Here is a 15,329-nt window from a genome sequence, read left to right as displayed (position 1 = left end):
ACTCTGCTAGGATTTCACAATTAAGAACCTGGGCCCTAGAACAGTTGTTATTTTAGGCAGGCACATAATAAGACTGCCAGATTAGTGTTTAGATAACACTTGCTACTGCAATTGTTGGCTGCAGTGCTAGAAACAGCAAGTGCTAACATTATCCATTTTAATGGTACTCAGTTTAGAAACCTCAGAAGAACGAAATGCTGAGCAAAATCTGCTGGAATTGAAACCGGCCCAGTAAACACACATTTCAGCATCATGAAGTGCGCTATTTGAAAGACTACAAAAACGGCCCTTATTCATGGAAGTGTTTCTAATTTCCAACCCCCATCGGAAAACATTCTGTGAATAAAGGCAACAATTCCGTTCAATTTGCCGGATTATCGTAATTCGCTCCCCCATTCAGTGGCGATTTGCATCACTTAGGAAAGCATAAAGACATTGCAACGATTCAAATGGAATTGCCATCATAAAACTTGAAAAGTTGGATGGTGGAACATTGGTGGAGAAGAACTGTGTCTTGGAAAGGTTTTGGGAGATTTGAGACAGACTGACCATATCCAAGGTCTTCAATGCCTTGGAGACTTCACCGGCAGCCAATGCAGGTCCCAGAGAGCTTGAAAGATGTGCTCACAGAAGAAGAGGAACATACACACCTTAGCAGCCAGGTCCTGAAGATGCTACATGACTCCAGGACAGGCCGGCCTCATGTATGATTCAGCGGCGCAACCACTTTGTGATAAAGGCATGGATTTGGCATGAAGGTTTATGAGCTTGTAAGAGGAGGGCACATTACACTCTCGGTATGCGCACGTGAGCAGGATCGGACTGGGGCATAACATTGACTTGGGCACAGTGGCCCACAGTTGCAAATGGCAATTCATTCCTGTTTGAGTAGTACCCCAGGGGGAGTTTTTTTTGGATAAAATATAATGCAAATTGTGGATTTTAAAGAATATTTATTCAGTAGCACTGGGCAAAACAAGCCAGGTGGTGAATTAGCTTATCAGACTGTCTAAAAAGGTGGCCTACTTTGACCAAGAAAAGTGGCCCACACTGGCATTTTGCCTTTTTGGATCGGGCATTGCCCTATTTCCCTACAGGCCAGCCCGAACCTGTGCGTGACGCTATTGCAATTGCACAAGAACAGCTATTTGAGACTGTACGTTCAGGCTGCAGCATAATGGTGCTATGACCTTGCTCAAATGACGCTATGGCCAAAGTCCCTACGGCCATTGAAGCGTGCTAAGCTCACCATCATCCAACCAAGAGGTACTATCCGCACTATGACAATGCATTCTGAGACATCAGCATTTAGCCACAAGCAGTCCTGCACCATCCTCGTAGATGCAGCACACCAGGAAGGGCATTGGAGCAATCGGGGAGCCATCGAAAGAGAGCGGCATGTGTGTGTCATGTGTAATAGTAAGACTAGGCATCGTCAAATGGCCTTAGAGAGAACATGTCCCGGGGAACTTGTACATCAGATGTGCAAAGATGGTAGCCCAGATAGCGAGAGTGGCAGATCCCGCCAGCACTGTGTCAGGAAGTGGTGGTCCCCCCGGTAGCCCAGATAGTGAGAGTGGCAGCTCCTGCCGGCACTGTGTCAGGAACAGGTGGTCCCCCCGGTAGCCCAGATAGTGAGAGTGGCAGCTCCTTCCGGCACTGCATCAGTGGTGGTCCCCCCAAAGAACATTGAGAAGAAGAATGAGGTTCTGAATGTAGCTCCTCCTCAAGGACCTGGTGCAGTGTGTAAGCAACCACAGGTCCGGTGCTCTGCCATGCTCTGTGCCAGGTCATTTTTAGTCCACACTTGAACTGTCCAGGACCCAGCAGAATGACCCAGACCCAGGGAATGTTATATCAGGGGTACATGAACCAGCCAGACCGATAATTCCTCATTTGCATGGGGCACCTATCTCTTTAGGCATGCTAATTAAAAGTCCTCGTCCCATTGGTTGACTTGAGGGGACATGACTTTCCCCTTGGACAACCGGTCTGGGTGTGTTTTGGAGGTAGCTACTGAAGTCTGTGCTTTTGAGGTGGGGAGGATAGCTCAACTGCAACGTCTTGGAAACAAAACAAAACAGTGGAAGGCAGGTTCGAATCCTGGTCTCCCCTTTAAAGACTGATATTAAGTGAGTTATACAGGATGTATTGATTAGTTAATGTTCCTTGCTCCTTTTAGTGGCATGCAAAGTCAGTATAGTTGCATTTAAGTGCCTAACTGCTATATACTGTATCAACAGATGACATTGAAGCAGGATAATCGTATTTATTTTATTTCTATTTTTTGTAAACAAGCGTGCAATTCCATTCTTGATTTTTTATTTGCAGAGTTGGTGGCCGGAGTTCCCCGAGGAGCCCAGAATTTCGGATATGTATGTTAATAATACGCTTGAACCTTTTCTGCTGGATGTGCGTAGATTGCATGACGCATGCCACACAGATGACAGTTGCAGAGGAAAGATTACTACTATATGAAACACCATCCCATAAATATGTCTTGTATACAGCTTCATGTTGAAGCTTTTCATTTCACTCTATGTTCTTTCTATAAACCACATAAACCTTCTATTAAAAGTTAAAGCACTGGAAAGAATGTTCAGTACACGTAGTTCTCGCTTTAGAAATATGCCGTTCAAATGCCTCTTGCGGCCAATGCTTAGAGAAATATATATTTGAGTGAGTTCCTGTTCATTGTGGAATGACTGCCAGCTGTAATAAAAATGCAAAGTATCCCTTTCCAAAAAGCCTTTTATATTCAAGGTTTATTTGATGTAGTGTTAGAGCGATTTAGAGTGCCCCAAAGTAACTTTTGGGCCCCTTTTCAGGTAGAACCTGCATTTAGTAAGTTCAGTGATACAACACGAAAGGGTTGGGGACTGGAACATGGAGGCGTGGCTAGTTTTAGCCTCTCATACTAATGGGGGTATCATGAGGGGTCCGTGCGGGAGAGCAGACTGCCCCTTTCCTGAAGTGCAGGCTAGCGACAGCTTTTGCCCAGTTTTTTCTGTTTTTGTTTTTTCCATTCTTAACTTTGATGTGCTGTGAGGATAGCTCCGGGGCCATGTGCTCACCTCAGGAGCAAGGAGTGCTATGTAACATGGATTTAAACCCCAGTCTGGCGCTCAGAATCTGTGATGGCATCCTATGGGCGGAGTGGAACATGACAGCATGAAGGTAAGGTCTAATGCTTTCACTCGCCCATTCCCCGAGCCAGCCCTTTCTCTTCTGCTTCCAAGACAGACACGGGGCAAGAGCGCGACATACATCTCTGCTCCGCGTCCCTTCTCCTTTTAGAAGAGCACTTAATTGAACACTTGCTTAAGATAAGGTTTTTATCAGGCGTAAAACAAATGGATTCCAATGGAATCTGCCTTGAATTAGCACCCGAGAGAGCAGGTGGACAACATAGGAATCCATTAGAAAACGGCATCTGGAAAGAATCATTGTCAGGTGTTGGCTATTGGCAACAAACAGCTGATAATTGAGGCTAAAGAAATAAATATGTTTACTCCCGGAAGAGTTGTCATGCACTATTCTATCACTACTCTGATTTCTGCCCCAGTGCTCGGAACACAGGAATACTCCACTAGACTACTTCTAGTTCTTCCTCTCTACTCGTTTGCTCCCCTCAACAAAGCCCCTAACTTTGCTCCATGCATCCTTTCCCATCTACCCGATCCCCCGACCACCACGCTGGATGTCTCTCCTTGAAAATCCTTCTGTCTTTAGGTCCCTGCTGCTCGTCCTTTTATCCATCTATGGCAACGGCCTCAGCTTCCTCGCGCAATGCATTTTATTGGATTCTCCCTCTCTGACTCCATGCTCCTCTTCTCTCAACAGCCACCACCCCACCTGGGCTGTCTTTTGCTCCTCTTTCCCTGCCCCACTACACTGCAGTGTGCTTCCCAGAGAAATGAACACCATTCTATAGATGGAAAAGTTCCCAACCAGGCCGAAACTCTCCCGCTAGCAAATGGGGGAGCCACAGAAGCCTCCTTAGTTCATTTCTCAACTGACCTCTTAACCCTCCTCTCCTGCTAATGTCTCACAGATTCCTGCAAACGTGCATTGTAATTATGTCTATACTGGCCCTGAATGTCACATTAGTGTTGTCCCCTATTCCCTTTCCCCAGTGTATGTTCCTACATTACCTCTTTATCACCAGCTCTACCACATCCATTTCACCAATGTACATGAATGCAAAGGCACCCCAACTAGGGACAGCCTCCACCTTCTCTAACTCTGCACTCTGTGTACTCTGTGTGTCATTTCTGTCTGAAATTACATCCTGGCTTTTCTAAGTGCAAATTCTGGGGTGTGTTTATGTGGATGTCATTGATTATGTGACTGATTCATGAGTAAAATTAGTAGAATAGACTTATTTTTTAAAGGTTCATCTATAAGCAAATGTTTGTATTAACCACAACCTTTTTCTGTTTTTTTAATCAGGTTTCCATAATTAATTCCACAGATTTGACATTTATTCAAAATTTCACTGGAGAACAGGTAATTTTTATAGCATTTGAAATTTAGAGCAGTTTATTGTACGCAGACCGTGGTACTGAATAATGATTTAAATGCAATAATGTATGTATACAAATGTATGCTCATAACATTGATTGCATTTCATTTTCAGATGGCATCCTACTTTGGGTATACTGTGGTGGTATCCGATGTTAACAGCGATGGGTATGTTGTGAAATGTATTTCCTTATCTGTATTATCTGTAGCCCTCTGTCTTTCCTTGAAGTGAGACCAGTGCATACAAGCCAGTCTCTCTTTTTGGCTCACATTTACTTCACATTTTTTACCTTTGACCACAGAAATGTTACGTTTTGGCTGTTAGGTGGCGCGACAGCGCCACTTTTAAGTCAAAACTATTTAATTGGAGTACAGGTCGGAGGGAGATGTGATGTGAGGAGCGATACATGGCTTGTTTGTGTTTGGTTATTTACCCCTGCATTGACTGCCTTTGGCCAAGCTAATCCCTATGGCCATGCACACCCACGACTTACCCCTCCCCGCTCAAAATACATCCTCCTATGATATCTTTGAGCCTGCTCTAGCAATCAGTAACAACATACTTTGTGCTGTGTACAGTATTATTTAAGAACAGTCTTCAGAGAGTTCATGTTTTATTTGCCGTTATGTTTTCTTGTATTTGTATAGTGCCAACTGCTATAGGTTACGGCATTGAAGAGCTTTGTGCCTTTCAGGAAGTACGATAGAAGATTCAATAGTGGTAGGGAGAAGCAAAATCAGATAGATAGTTGGGATTAGGGTGTGGGATTGACAAAATGCACAGGAAGGCATGAGAATGAAAGGTGGAGGAGCTATGTGTACAATTGGACTAAATTTATTGTGGGGCTTAACGGTATTCTATGGGGTACAGGAGAGTTAGCTGGAGAGGATGTGCTCCCTGCACCAGGCAGGTATATCTGGAATGTACTAACTGCATGGTGTGCCTGGTTATGCTGAAGCTATACCCAAGAAGATGTGTGTAGGAAGTGGGCATTTGGACACATCAGATGCTGTGCAGGTTATCATTCCAGTATCGAATTTCTGACAGTAATGATTGTTGGTATAAAGGCATCTTTATTGTTATTGATTAGCTCAATGTACCTGAATCTAAGCAAAGCCGACACATGTTTCGACCAAACAGTCTTTTGCAAGGCTCTAACATAACTAAGTTGCACGTCTTTGAGCATCTGTATAGTGTCACTGTTGACCCATATATAGGGCCGAATTCACAGAAGCGTTTTATAATTGCAAAACCCCATTGGAAAACGTTCTGTGAATTAGCCCATAGAATCGTCTTTTAGGGTTCATCTGTTCCTTTGTTATCATGCATTCCAAATACCATGTTATTCTGTAACACCTCATGATTATGTCGTTTAAAGGCGCTATATAGACGGACCCGAGAAATACGGGACAGCGACACTGTACACGGCTGCTTTGTCACAGCACAAAAATAACCGAAACACTCGACATCTATATCACACCTTTAAAAGACATCGGGCCTGATTCACAGACCATTTTCCAATGGGATTGCACCATTATAAAACATTTCTGTGAATCAGGCCCATACTCACACAAGGTGCGCTATCATCTGTTATGAGCCTTATTCAGATTTATCAGCCTCGCTGTGCTCTGCTGTTTGCTATGTACCACTCGTTTTTTTTTTTTTTATACGGTTTTTACAAACCTTTAAAAAGGAACACAACTTCTTACAAACGTCCACACTCCACAGAATACTTCGTTCAGGATCACCATCCCCATCTATCTTTCTCCCATATCATCAACTTTAAGGATGGACAATGGCCCTTTATACGTTTCCAAGTCGTCAACAACCATGTTCAGCTGCTGTTCAATTACTGCTAAAAGTTGAGTCAGGGGAAATAACAATTTTCGATCTGTGCCGTTAAACATTTGATCCCACCATTCCTCGGCGCACAACGATGGGTGGATGGCACCCCAAGGTCCCAACAGTACTGTTCTGTTGTCCCGAAAGCTATTACATAACAACACTAGATGTTTCAACGTCTCCGGTGCTTTGGTACAAAATCTGCAACTGAGATTTATGTTTTTGTTACATTTTCATTTTTGTAGCCACTCTTTCGTTTTAAACAAATTTAAACGAAATAACATAAAGCGTCTTCGTGCCATTGGTTCCGCAAATAAATTGATATACCCTTGAGGCGTAGTAAAGGGGCGGACTTCCATCGGCGCATTTGACATCAGCTTTGCCGTCGCTCTTTCAGTACAAGTTTTCTCCCAGTCCAAACGCCAGATTTTCATTTTAGCGGCAACTGGATTTTCGTGAAGTAAGCTGGGCTTTATGTCGTATTCTATTAGTAGGCTTTCACATCTGTGCATCCATAAAGCCACCATATTCTGACCATTCGACGTTGCGCTATGGAAAAGTTCAAATTGCAAGATATTTTCTTGCACTCAAGTTTTTCGATATAAGGCCAGTAGACTCCACACGATCCTTGCATGCAATGAAATCAGGGATAACTCGTATCTGATACACGCGGTCGAGTTCCCTCTGGGGAGACCCAACACCTTTGACCAAAATTGGTTCTCCAGGGAGGGCCACAGATCATAAGAGCATCCCAGAGCATTTTCCGCTCCATAGATCAGGACCGGCACGACTTTTTCCTGATAGAACATCCGCACCGGTTCCAAGGAAAATTTCCCATATTTCTTTTTCATTAGCAGAGCTTGGTTTGCTAACTGGGTGCACTTCCTTTTCGTGTCTGCCACCCACGGGGCATCATTGATGCATGAACTTAGCACCATTCCCAAATATTTGACTTTGTGTGATATCGTCATTGGGGACCCACTCATGTACCATTTTAGATTTTTTACTTTCCTTGAGGTAGCCCCTTTTAGATTTTTGAATATTAATACTTCACATTTCTTTGCATTAATCAGCAGGCGATTATCGCCAACATAAGCTTGGATTGCGTCTAATTTGCGTTGCAAGCCAACCGGTGTCAAATCCATGATCACCAAATCATCGGCATATAAAAGCCAGCTTACGTGCACATTATTTACTTTAGGTGGATTAGAGGACACTGTATCTAGTGAGTCTCCCAAGTCTGATATATACAGACTAAATATTGCAGCAGCAAGCGGGCACCCTTGCTTGACTCCCTTGTACGTCTTGATTGTGGTTGACAAGGACCCTCTTTGGTCAAGTCCGATTTTAATCGAGGTGTCCGTGTGGAGCTCTTGTATTGCCGCTACTAGATCTTCTGGACAGCCCCACCTGCGCAATTTTTACCATAGCAAGTCACGGTCAACAGTGTCAAATGCGCTAGAAAAGTCAATAAAGGCCAAGTAGATGTTAGTGTTTGATCTCAAGGCCTCCATTTTTAGCAGGTTAAGCAATAGTAAGTTTACAGAACAGCCCACTTGTTTTACGAATCCCGCCTGGCGGGCGTCAACGTGACCTGTTTCAACCGCCCATGCTACCAATTTTTGTTGTAAAACAGTAGCGTAGATCTTTCCCAAGACATCCAAAAGAGCCACTGGTCGATAGTTACTTGAATTCGACCGGTCTCCTTTTTTAAATATAGGTACTATGACCGCTGATTTCCATGATTCAGGAGATAGTCCCGTGTTGTTTATTCTTTTAAACAGGGTTACGCATAGCTCTGCCCAAATCTCCGGATGTTGTTTGATAGTATAATTGGTTAACCCATCCGGGCCAGGTGCTCTCGAGCTCTTTGCTTTTGCAATTATCGATATGATGTCCTCCTTACAATAATCGATTGAACGAGATGGAAACGTAGGCGCACCATTATCCTGCCCCTTATATAGCTCTTCAAAGTGGGCTATCCAGTCCTTCTCCAACACTGCACACGTTTGCAAGGCCTGTTGAGGTGCTTGCCTGGTGTTAATAATCCTCCAGAACTCTCCTGAATTTTTGTTCTTTAATGCCAACAGCATTGATTCTGCATCATTTTGGACTGTCATATGTTTATGGGCCTTTAGCCAGTTTTTATACTTCTGTTTTGCCATTCTAATGGTCTCTTTTCGAACACCCTGGTCTCCCGATCTGGCGTGACGGATCACTTGTCTCATCTGCCTTTTATGGACCTGTATCTCCAGGTCAAACCAGTGCTTGCGCTCTATATTTGATTGTTTAAGCCCAACATGTTTGTCTTTGAAGTTGAGCAATAGGTGTGTGTAGACGGTTTCGGTACTGTTCTGACAATAAGCTGTTGCCAATTTCGCCACCTCATGCGACTCCAGCCGTAGTCTAACCCTATTAGATGAGACTCGTATGTTATGATTCCACCGCTCAAGGTCCTCCTTTGATTTCATGCTAAGACTTGTTAGTAGCATATTATGATCGCTATTCATTTGGCTTCTAACTATGAAGAACTTTATACGAGCGTGTAGATTTCTGGAGACAAATATATAGTCAATTGTTGATTTAGACTCAGCTCGATGCTAAGTTACTGCTGGTTTCAAGTCTCCGATCGTGTTTCCATTTAGCATTTGCATTTCTCGGATGTTCATTTCCTCCAACCAGCTATTACTCAACACCTTTGTGTTTTTAGTGGTAGCATTCAAGAGATCGATGTTCAGGTCCCCGCAAATCAAAATATTTGGGTGCTCCTTACGCACAAACAGGGTATCAAGAATCTCCATGATTTCATCTACAAACTCTTGTGTCCCTGCCCTCAAGTGGTTCCAATACACATTTAGAAGAGACATCTCGTCTGGATCTTTGGCACTACCCCTGTCGTTTATGATCGTAATTTCCTGTATAAAGGGGGAGTGGTTAGTCGACTCGCTAATCCTATAGCCCGAATTTTTCTTCACTAGAGTTAATAACCCTGCCGTCGGGCGTCCTTTATCTAACTTCATAGCAGGATTAAGTGCCACTTCATATTCACTTGCAAGCGGGCTCTCTCTTAACCAGGTCTCTTGTAAGCACACACTCGATAATCCTTCCAGCCGGTTCGTGTTGAAGAGGTGCATAAAGCCTCTGGTGTTCCACGAGGCCATTAAGCACTCACCAGCGTCGGGAACTACTTGGCGTTATTGTTGATTTTTTGTGTTAATCGTAGTTGCTACCCAACCCCACTCGCAGTTGGTAATCTTGGAACTCGGGCCCTTAGTGTCCGTGGCTGATATTAGTCTGCAATTTTGACCTCTGTTAATCGTGATTCTTATGTTTGCTTTAGGTGCGTCTTGTGAGCTCGCATTTCTGAAGATAGCTTCATCTTTTTCAACTTGTTTTGTCTCAGGGCCCCTTGTTCTATTGTCGAGGTTATAGACTTTCCCTCCAACAATATTGCTCACTGAGCAAAACTCAGATGCGTTGTTGTGTCGTCGTGAAATACTTGTTTGTTGCAAGCATTTTGAAGTATCATCAATGCTTCTGTCAAAACATTCAGGCTGATTCGTCATCAGTACTGTCAACTCGTACACATCAAACCCTAGTGAAAATAGGGCAGCGTTCGCTTCCATGATAGATTTGACTATTAACGACGAGGTCACGTGTAAAATTACCTTGTCGTTCCGATTTTGGTTTGGAAATTCAACGACCTTAATGTCACTAGACTTAATAGCACGTAGACTAGGGATCAAGTCGAATAGATGAATGATGTTAGCGCGATTTAAGATCAGTTTGTCCACAGAGTCCAGCCTTTCAATCATTAATTTAAAGACCGGCGTTGCTCCTTTAGTTTTTGTCATTTGCTCTTTATTCCTTTCTCGAGCAATTTCACTGGCGTTGGCTTTTGTATGGTCTAATTTATCACTGTCGTCGAATTTTGTAGTCTCCACAGCACGTTGTTTGGGTCCAAAAGCATAGCCGCCTTTCGAATCGACTTTTCTCGGTACAACTGGTGAGGCTTCATTCGAAGTTATTGGATATATGCCTTCGTGTTTGGCGCACAATTGCAATCTTTTTTCGTGCATCGTCACAAAGGGTGGACTTGGCGGGACGGTTTGGTCTATTTTCAATTTTTCTGGTTCGTCGACAATCCGACAGATTCTAACAATCTTCTCTCGTGCAATTAATGGAGATGTTTGTCGATCATCCTTTCTAGGACTCTTGTTCAGCCGTGATGAAGTCTCCATCGCTTTGAGCTCCTGGGCTGCTATTAGCCGATTCGGTTGCGCAGCTCCCAAAGGGTCTTTCGATCCTATTTTGATACTTTGCGGTCTTTGTGAGCTTGCGATGGAAGGGGTCACAGGAGCAGAGCATTGGAGGTCTAAAATATTTGCTCCTTTGTTTAACCGTCTCTCTGTGCCAACCGGATCCACCTCCAATATATCCGTATCACTGTAAGTTGACATGTTTAAAAGCTCTTCGGGAATGCTCTTTAACACCTCGTCGTTCTCATCCTGTGAAAGCTGATTTGAGGCTTTTATAGGTAAGGCCACCTTGGACATCTTTGCCTCAGCTTTCTTACAATTTTCCGACACGATTTGAGCAATTTTAATGTTCCTTAAAAATTTTCTTGCTCCTGTGTTTGTGCGACCTCTCTTTGCTGGCATGTTTTTTGATTTTTTTGTGAGTTTTACCGCTTTCAGCTTTTGTTCCGCCAGTTTTGCGCTGTTAGGCGTTCCACCAAAGATGGAAAATATCTGACGTTTATCTTCTTCATGCAAGCTCCTTGGCCCCTTATCCTCCTTATATACGGGGGTTTCCAGCGTTGAAGTAGTGGGAGTTTGATCCTCGATCGCTAGCCGTTGTTTGCAAGCTCTTGCTTGTTCGAAGGCTGTATTGAAGGAAATCTCGGGTAGTTTATCGCACTCCTTATTGGAGCTGTCAATTTCCATCAATGAGTTGTCTGTTGTTCCCAACGTGACTGGCTCAGTCAGGGTCACTAAGTCTGTGCTTTTGGCGCTTGAGAGATCAATGATAATATCCTGTGAGGACCGTTGCGCATCTTCAGGGATATCAGCCGCTTTTACTGTACCACCAGAATCACCGCCTAATGGAACTGTCGCCTTTTTTGGCATAGGTTCCAAGGATCCGATTATAGGTCGACCTGATATGGTAGTGTTTTGGAATATGGCCAGTGCTTCGCGCGCAACATAAGCAAGCAGTTGTTTATCGATTGCATCATTTCTCTTTTGCTCGCGTGTTGATTGCAATGTAATGTCCAGAGATTTCAATATCTCGAGCACCTTTCCTAAGGACTGGCCACTTATTTGTTCTACATGAGTCACTTTTGAATTCAGTAGAGCGGTCGATGTTGTTAGATCCTTTAAAGAGTCGTTCAGATTTTCGTATAGTTTCATGTAGGAGGCCAGAGACATTGCTACCGATGAAATTAAAACAGTGCAATTCAGCGGATAGACCCATATTCTTGGATTCCAGCAATTTAGCCTCGGAGGCACGCTTCGATGGGATTGCCAATCTACATATTCTTCGTCTCCTTATTTTAGGAAAGGGACGCTCCATGAGTGAGGAATCAGACAGATCACATGACCCTGAAATAATGGGACTGGAGTGCAGTATAGATCGAATGCTCAAATGTGTTGAGTCCAACTGCACCAGCTTGTGATCGGTTGCTCTTTTTTGAGATTGTATGTTGTTGAACGACGTATCATTCAAAGAAGCTGAGATTCTACTCTCCAATGGGGCACTTACAGGTGGCTTCCTCCGTTTATATGATACATTGGACCATATGTCTTTATTTGAGTCAATAAGTTGTTCATTATGCCGTTTAAGAGTAGACTTTTGCAAGTGGCCGTCCTGGATAAACGCTCCTTTTCCCACAGTACTATGAGCTTTGTTCATCACTATGAGCTTGTCTAGAATGTTATTTGCTATATCCATAGAGTCACGACGTCTCTCGTGTTCGTGAGGGGCTTTGCCACTCACTAGGCCTCCTCCCACCTCCGAGGTTATAGTAGCCATAACTTTTAATTTCACTTGTTTTACCGCCTCGGTTTCACCATCGTGAACCGTGCGTACATTATTCATCCCCTCGTCAGCTGCGGGCATACTCTTACTTGTCTGAAGGGAATTCCTTATCCTTCCCACAGCGACAGGGCACTGACCCACAGTCCCACCCCTGACCTCAAATGCCATGACCAGAGTGTCCGGGGGGGACACAGAACTCATCGCCGCCGCATGAGCATCAACGCAGGTCTCAACTCCCGCCCGCTGCACAGCTACGCCCCCACGGCCAGCACCGTCACCAGTCTGCGACGGCGACCCGGCCTCTCCTCCGCCGCCGACGCTGCCGCGCCTGCCGGCACCAAAGTCATGCATCACCTCCTCCGCGCAACCGGCGAGACCAGCAGGGACAGACCCGCTCGCCGTGAACGGCGCGCCCTCCACTGCACCCTCGGGAACGACGCAGACCGACGACTGCTCGCTCACCACGGGTGAGTGAAGGCTGAGAGATTCATCTGTCGTACGTCTCCCACCAGGGCCCTCTTTGCATTTCTGTGATGAGAATGAAAAGTCACGTGTGGGCCGTGTAAAACGATTGAATTTGGGGTTTTCAGGGTGACTACAGCTGTCAGTCCCCACACATTGATGTTCATTTTGTAGATCGCACTCACTCTCGAACACGTGATCATCTTCCGAAAAGTTTGTGTACATGATGTTTTCCTCACTATTGGCGATAATGACATCGTCGCAGGTAGAAACACATGAAAAGAAGCGGCTGGTTTTTTTTGTAGCAGTAGATGTTTTGTTTGGGGTTACATCACACCCACCTGGTCTCACACGTCTTCTTTGGGCACGCGTTCTGAGTGCTTTCGTGCAGTTGTCCGCCATCCCTGCCAATACTCGCCAAACAGCCTAACAGCAAGGGAAGTCCTCAGCCCTTCACTCCACAGGGCTTAACGCCGCAAGGGCGCTGGAGGCGGCCTTAAGTAGTCAGCTGACTCTCAGCTGTTAAAGGCACACGCACCTCAGGTGGAGAAAAAAGAAATGGAAGTCTCCAACAGAAGCAATAGTCTTCTTCCAACTCGCCACAGCCTAACAGCCAGGGAAGTCCTCAGCCCTTCACTCCACAGGGCTTAACGCCGCAAGGGCGCTGGAGGCGGCCTTAAGTAGTCAGCTGACTCTCAGCTGTTAAAGGCACACGCACCTCAGGTGGAGAAAAAAAAAATGGAAGTCTCCAACAGAAGCAATAGTCTTCTTCCAACTCGCCACAGCCTAACAGCCAGGGAAGTCCTCAGCCCTACACTCCACAGGGCTTAACGCCGCAAGGGCGCTGGAGGCGGCCTTAAGTAGTCAGCTGACTCTCAGCTGTTAAAAGCACACGCACCTCAGGTGGAGAAAAAAGAAATGGAAGTCTCCAACAGAAGCAATAGTCTTCTTCCAACTCGCCACAGCCTAACAGCCAGGGAAGTCCTCAGCCCTTCACTCCACAGGGCTTAACGCCGCAAGGGCGCTGGAGGCGGCCTTAAGTAGTCAGCTGACTCTCAGCTGTTAAAGGCACACGCACCTCAGGTGGAGAAAAAAAAATGGAAGTCTCCAACAGAAGCAATAGTCTTCTTCCAACTCGCCACAGCCTAACAGCCAGGGAAGTCCTCAGCCCTTCACTCCACAGGGCTTAACGCCGCAAGGGCGCTGGAGGCGGCCTTAAGTAGTCAGCTGACTCTCAGCTGTTAAAGGCACACGCACCTCAGGTGGAGAAAAAAAAAAACGAAGTCTCCAACAGAAGCAATAGTCTTCTTCCAACTCGCCACAGCCTAACAGCCAGGGAAGTCCTCAGCCCTTCACTCCACAGGGCTTAACCACTCTTTTTTGCAACTAGCGGACAACAAAATAGGAGTGACACAATTTCCATATGGAAAACCCTATGATCGACTCAGTCAAACTGTAGAGAACCCACCCACCCATAGGGATGAACCTGAGTTCTTGTCGGCAAAGTTAGACCTATTGCGTGACTTGCAGAGCATGATTTGATAAGGTCCTTGCAACATCTTGGTTAAAGAACCATCGCACCTCGATCATGCAGGATCAGGGTTACCTTTGTGTCTAGCAAAACGCTGTTGTGGGTAAGGATAATTTGTTATGCAGTATCTTAACTAATATAACAAGATATAATATCGTAGGACATGCAATTTTCATGGCAAAGGTTTCATGGCATTTTCGATCATTGCTCCTGACTTCTGCAATGCAAAATAGTCACCATCCCTTTAGACATCTCCAGTGACATGATACTCGTAAAAAATTGAATTATGCATAGTATAACATTTGGGCAGTTCAATTAAATTAATACTATGAGATCAAATACTTCTGATTCTAAAAGGTACTCAAAGGTTCTCCAAAAAACAATACTTAAGGTACTTTATTCACTTCATCCCAGACCTGCGTTGGCACAAGACATTGAAATGGTAGGAAATGGAGTGCACCATTGAATTCAGAGTTTTACTTGCTTAAAAAGGCATATTAAAATGGTGGCTTTGCATACCACAGATAACTTGAAACATAGAACATTGTAAATCGTGTCTCAGTCCTATCTCAGTTATAACTAAAATGCCTATCCCGGAGACACTCTCACTAGGCCCCAGCTGTGTCTGACAGTCTTGGTCAACCTAAATGTTCTAAATCCAAAAAACCTCCATAAGCTTCAACACAATTGCCAAAAACAAGAAGCAATATTGAAACACGCAGTCCAATCTCACAATATGCTGTGCCTATTCTCTTAGGGCCAGAGAATTAAAACATCCAATATGTTACTACTCATTTAGTCTAATCTGCCCCCAATATTGAATGCAAATGAACTGGTTCAAACAGATTCGTGCTCACATCACTGGCTGTGGACTTAAAATCATTTATAAAATATGTTTAATAATCTCGGTCAGATTCCTATGCTCCACTG

The 15,329-nt window shown here is 44.6% G+C and overlaps 1 protein-coding gene across 1 annotated transcript in view; it reads left to right on the top strand.

Moving 5' to 3' along the window:
* ITGA8 (integrin subunit alpha 8) overlaps positions 1-15,329 on the top strand; it is a 791,003-nt gene that overhangs the window by 271,413 nt on the left and 504,261 nt on the right. The window contains exons 9-11 of the mRNA XM_069648404.1: positions 2,332-2,375; positions 4,453-4,509; positions 4,640-4,692. Of these exons, the coding sequence (XP_069504505.1) occupies positions 2,332-2,375; positions 4,453-4,509; positions 4,640-4,692 (154 nt within the window). The remainder of the gene's footprint in view (positions 1-2,331; positions 2,376-4,452; positions 4,510-4,639; positions 4,693-15,329) is intronic.

Source organism: Ambystoma mexicanum, chromosome 2q (genome assembly GCF_040938575.1).
Source record: "Ambystoma mexicanum isolate Mex_15411 chromosome 2q, UKY_AmexF1_1, whole genome shotgun sequence".
In the NCBI taxonomy this organism is placed as follows: domain Eukaryota; kingdom Metazoa; phylum Chordata; class Amphibia; order Caudata; family Ambystomatidae; genus Ambystoma; species Ambystoma mexicanum.
Note: the sequence above shows the minus strand (reverse complement) of the source record. Positions and strands in the feature narration are given on the sequence as shown.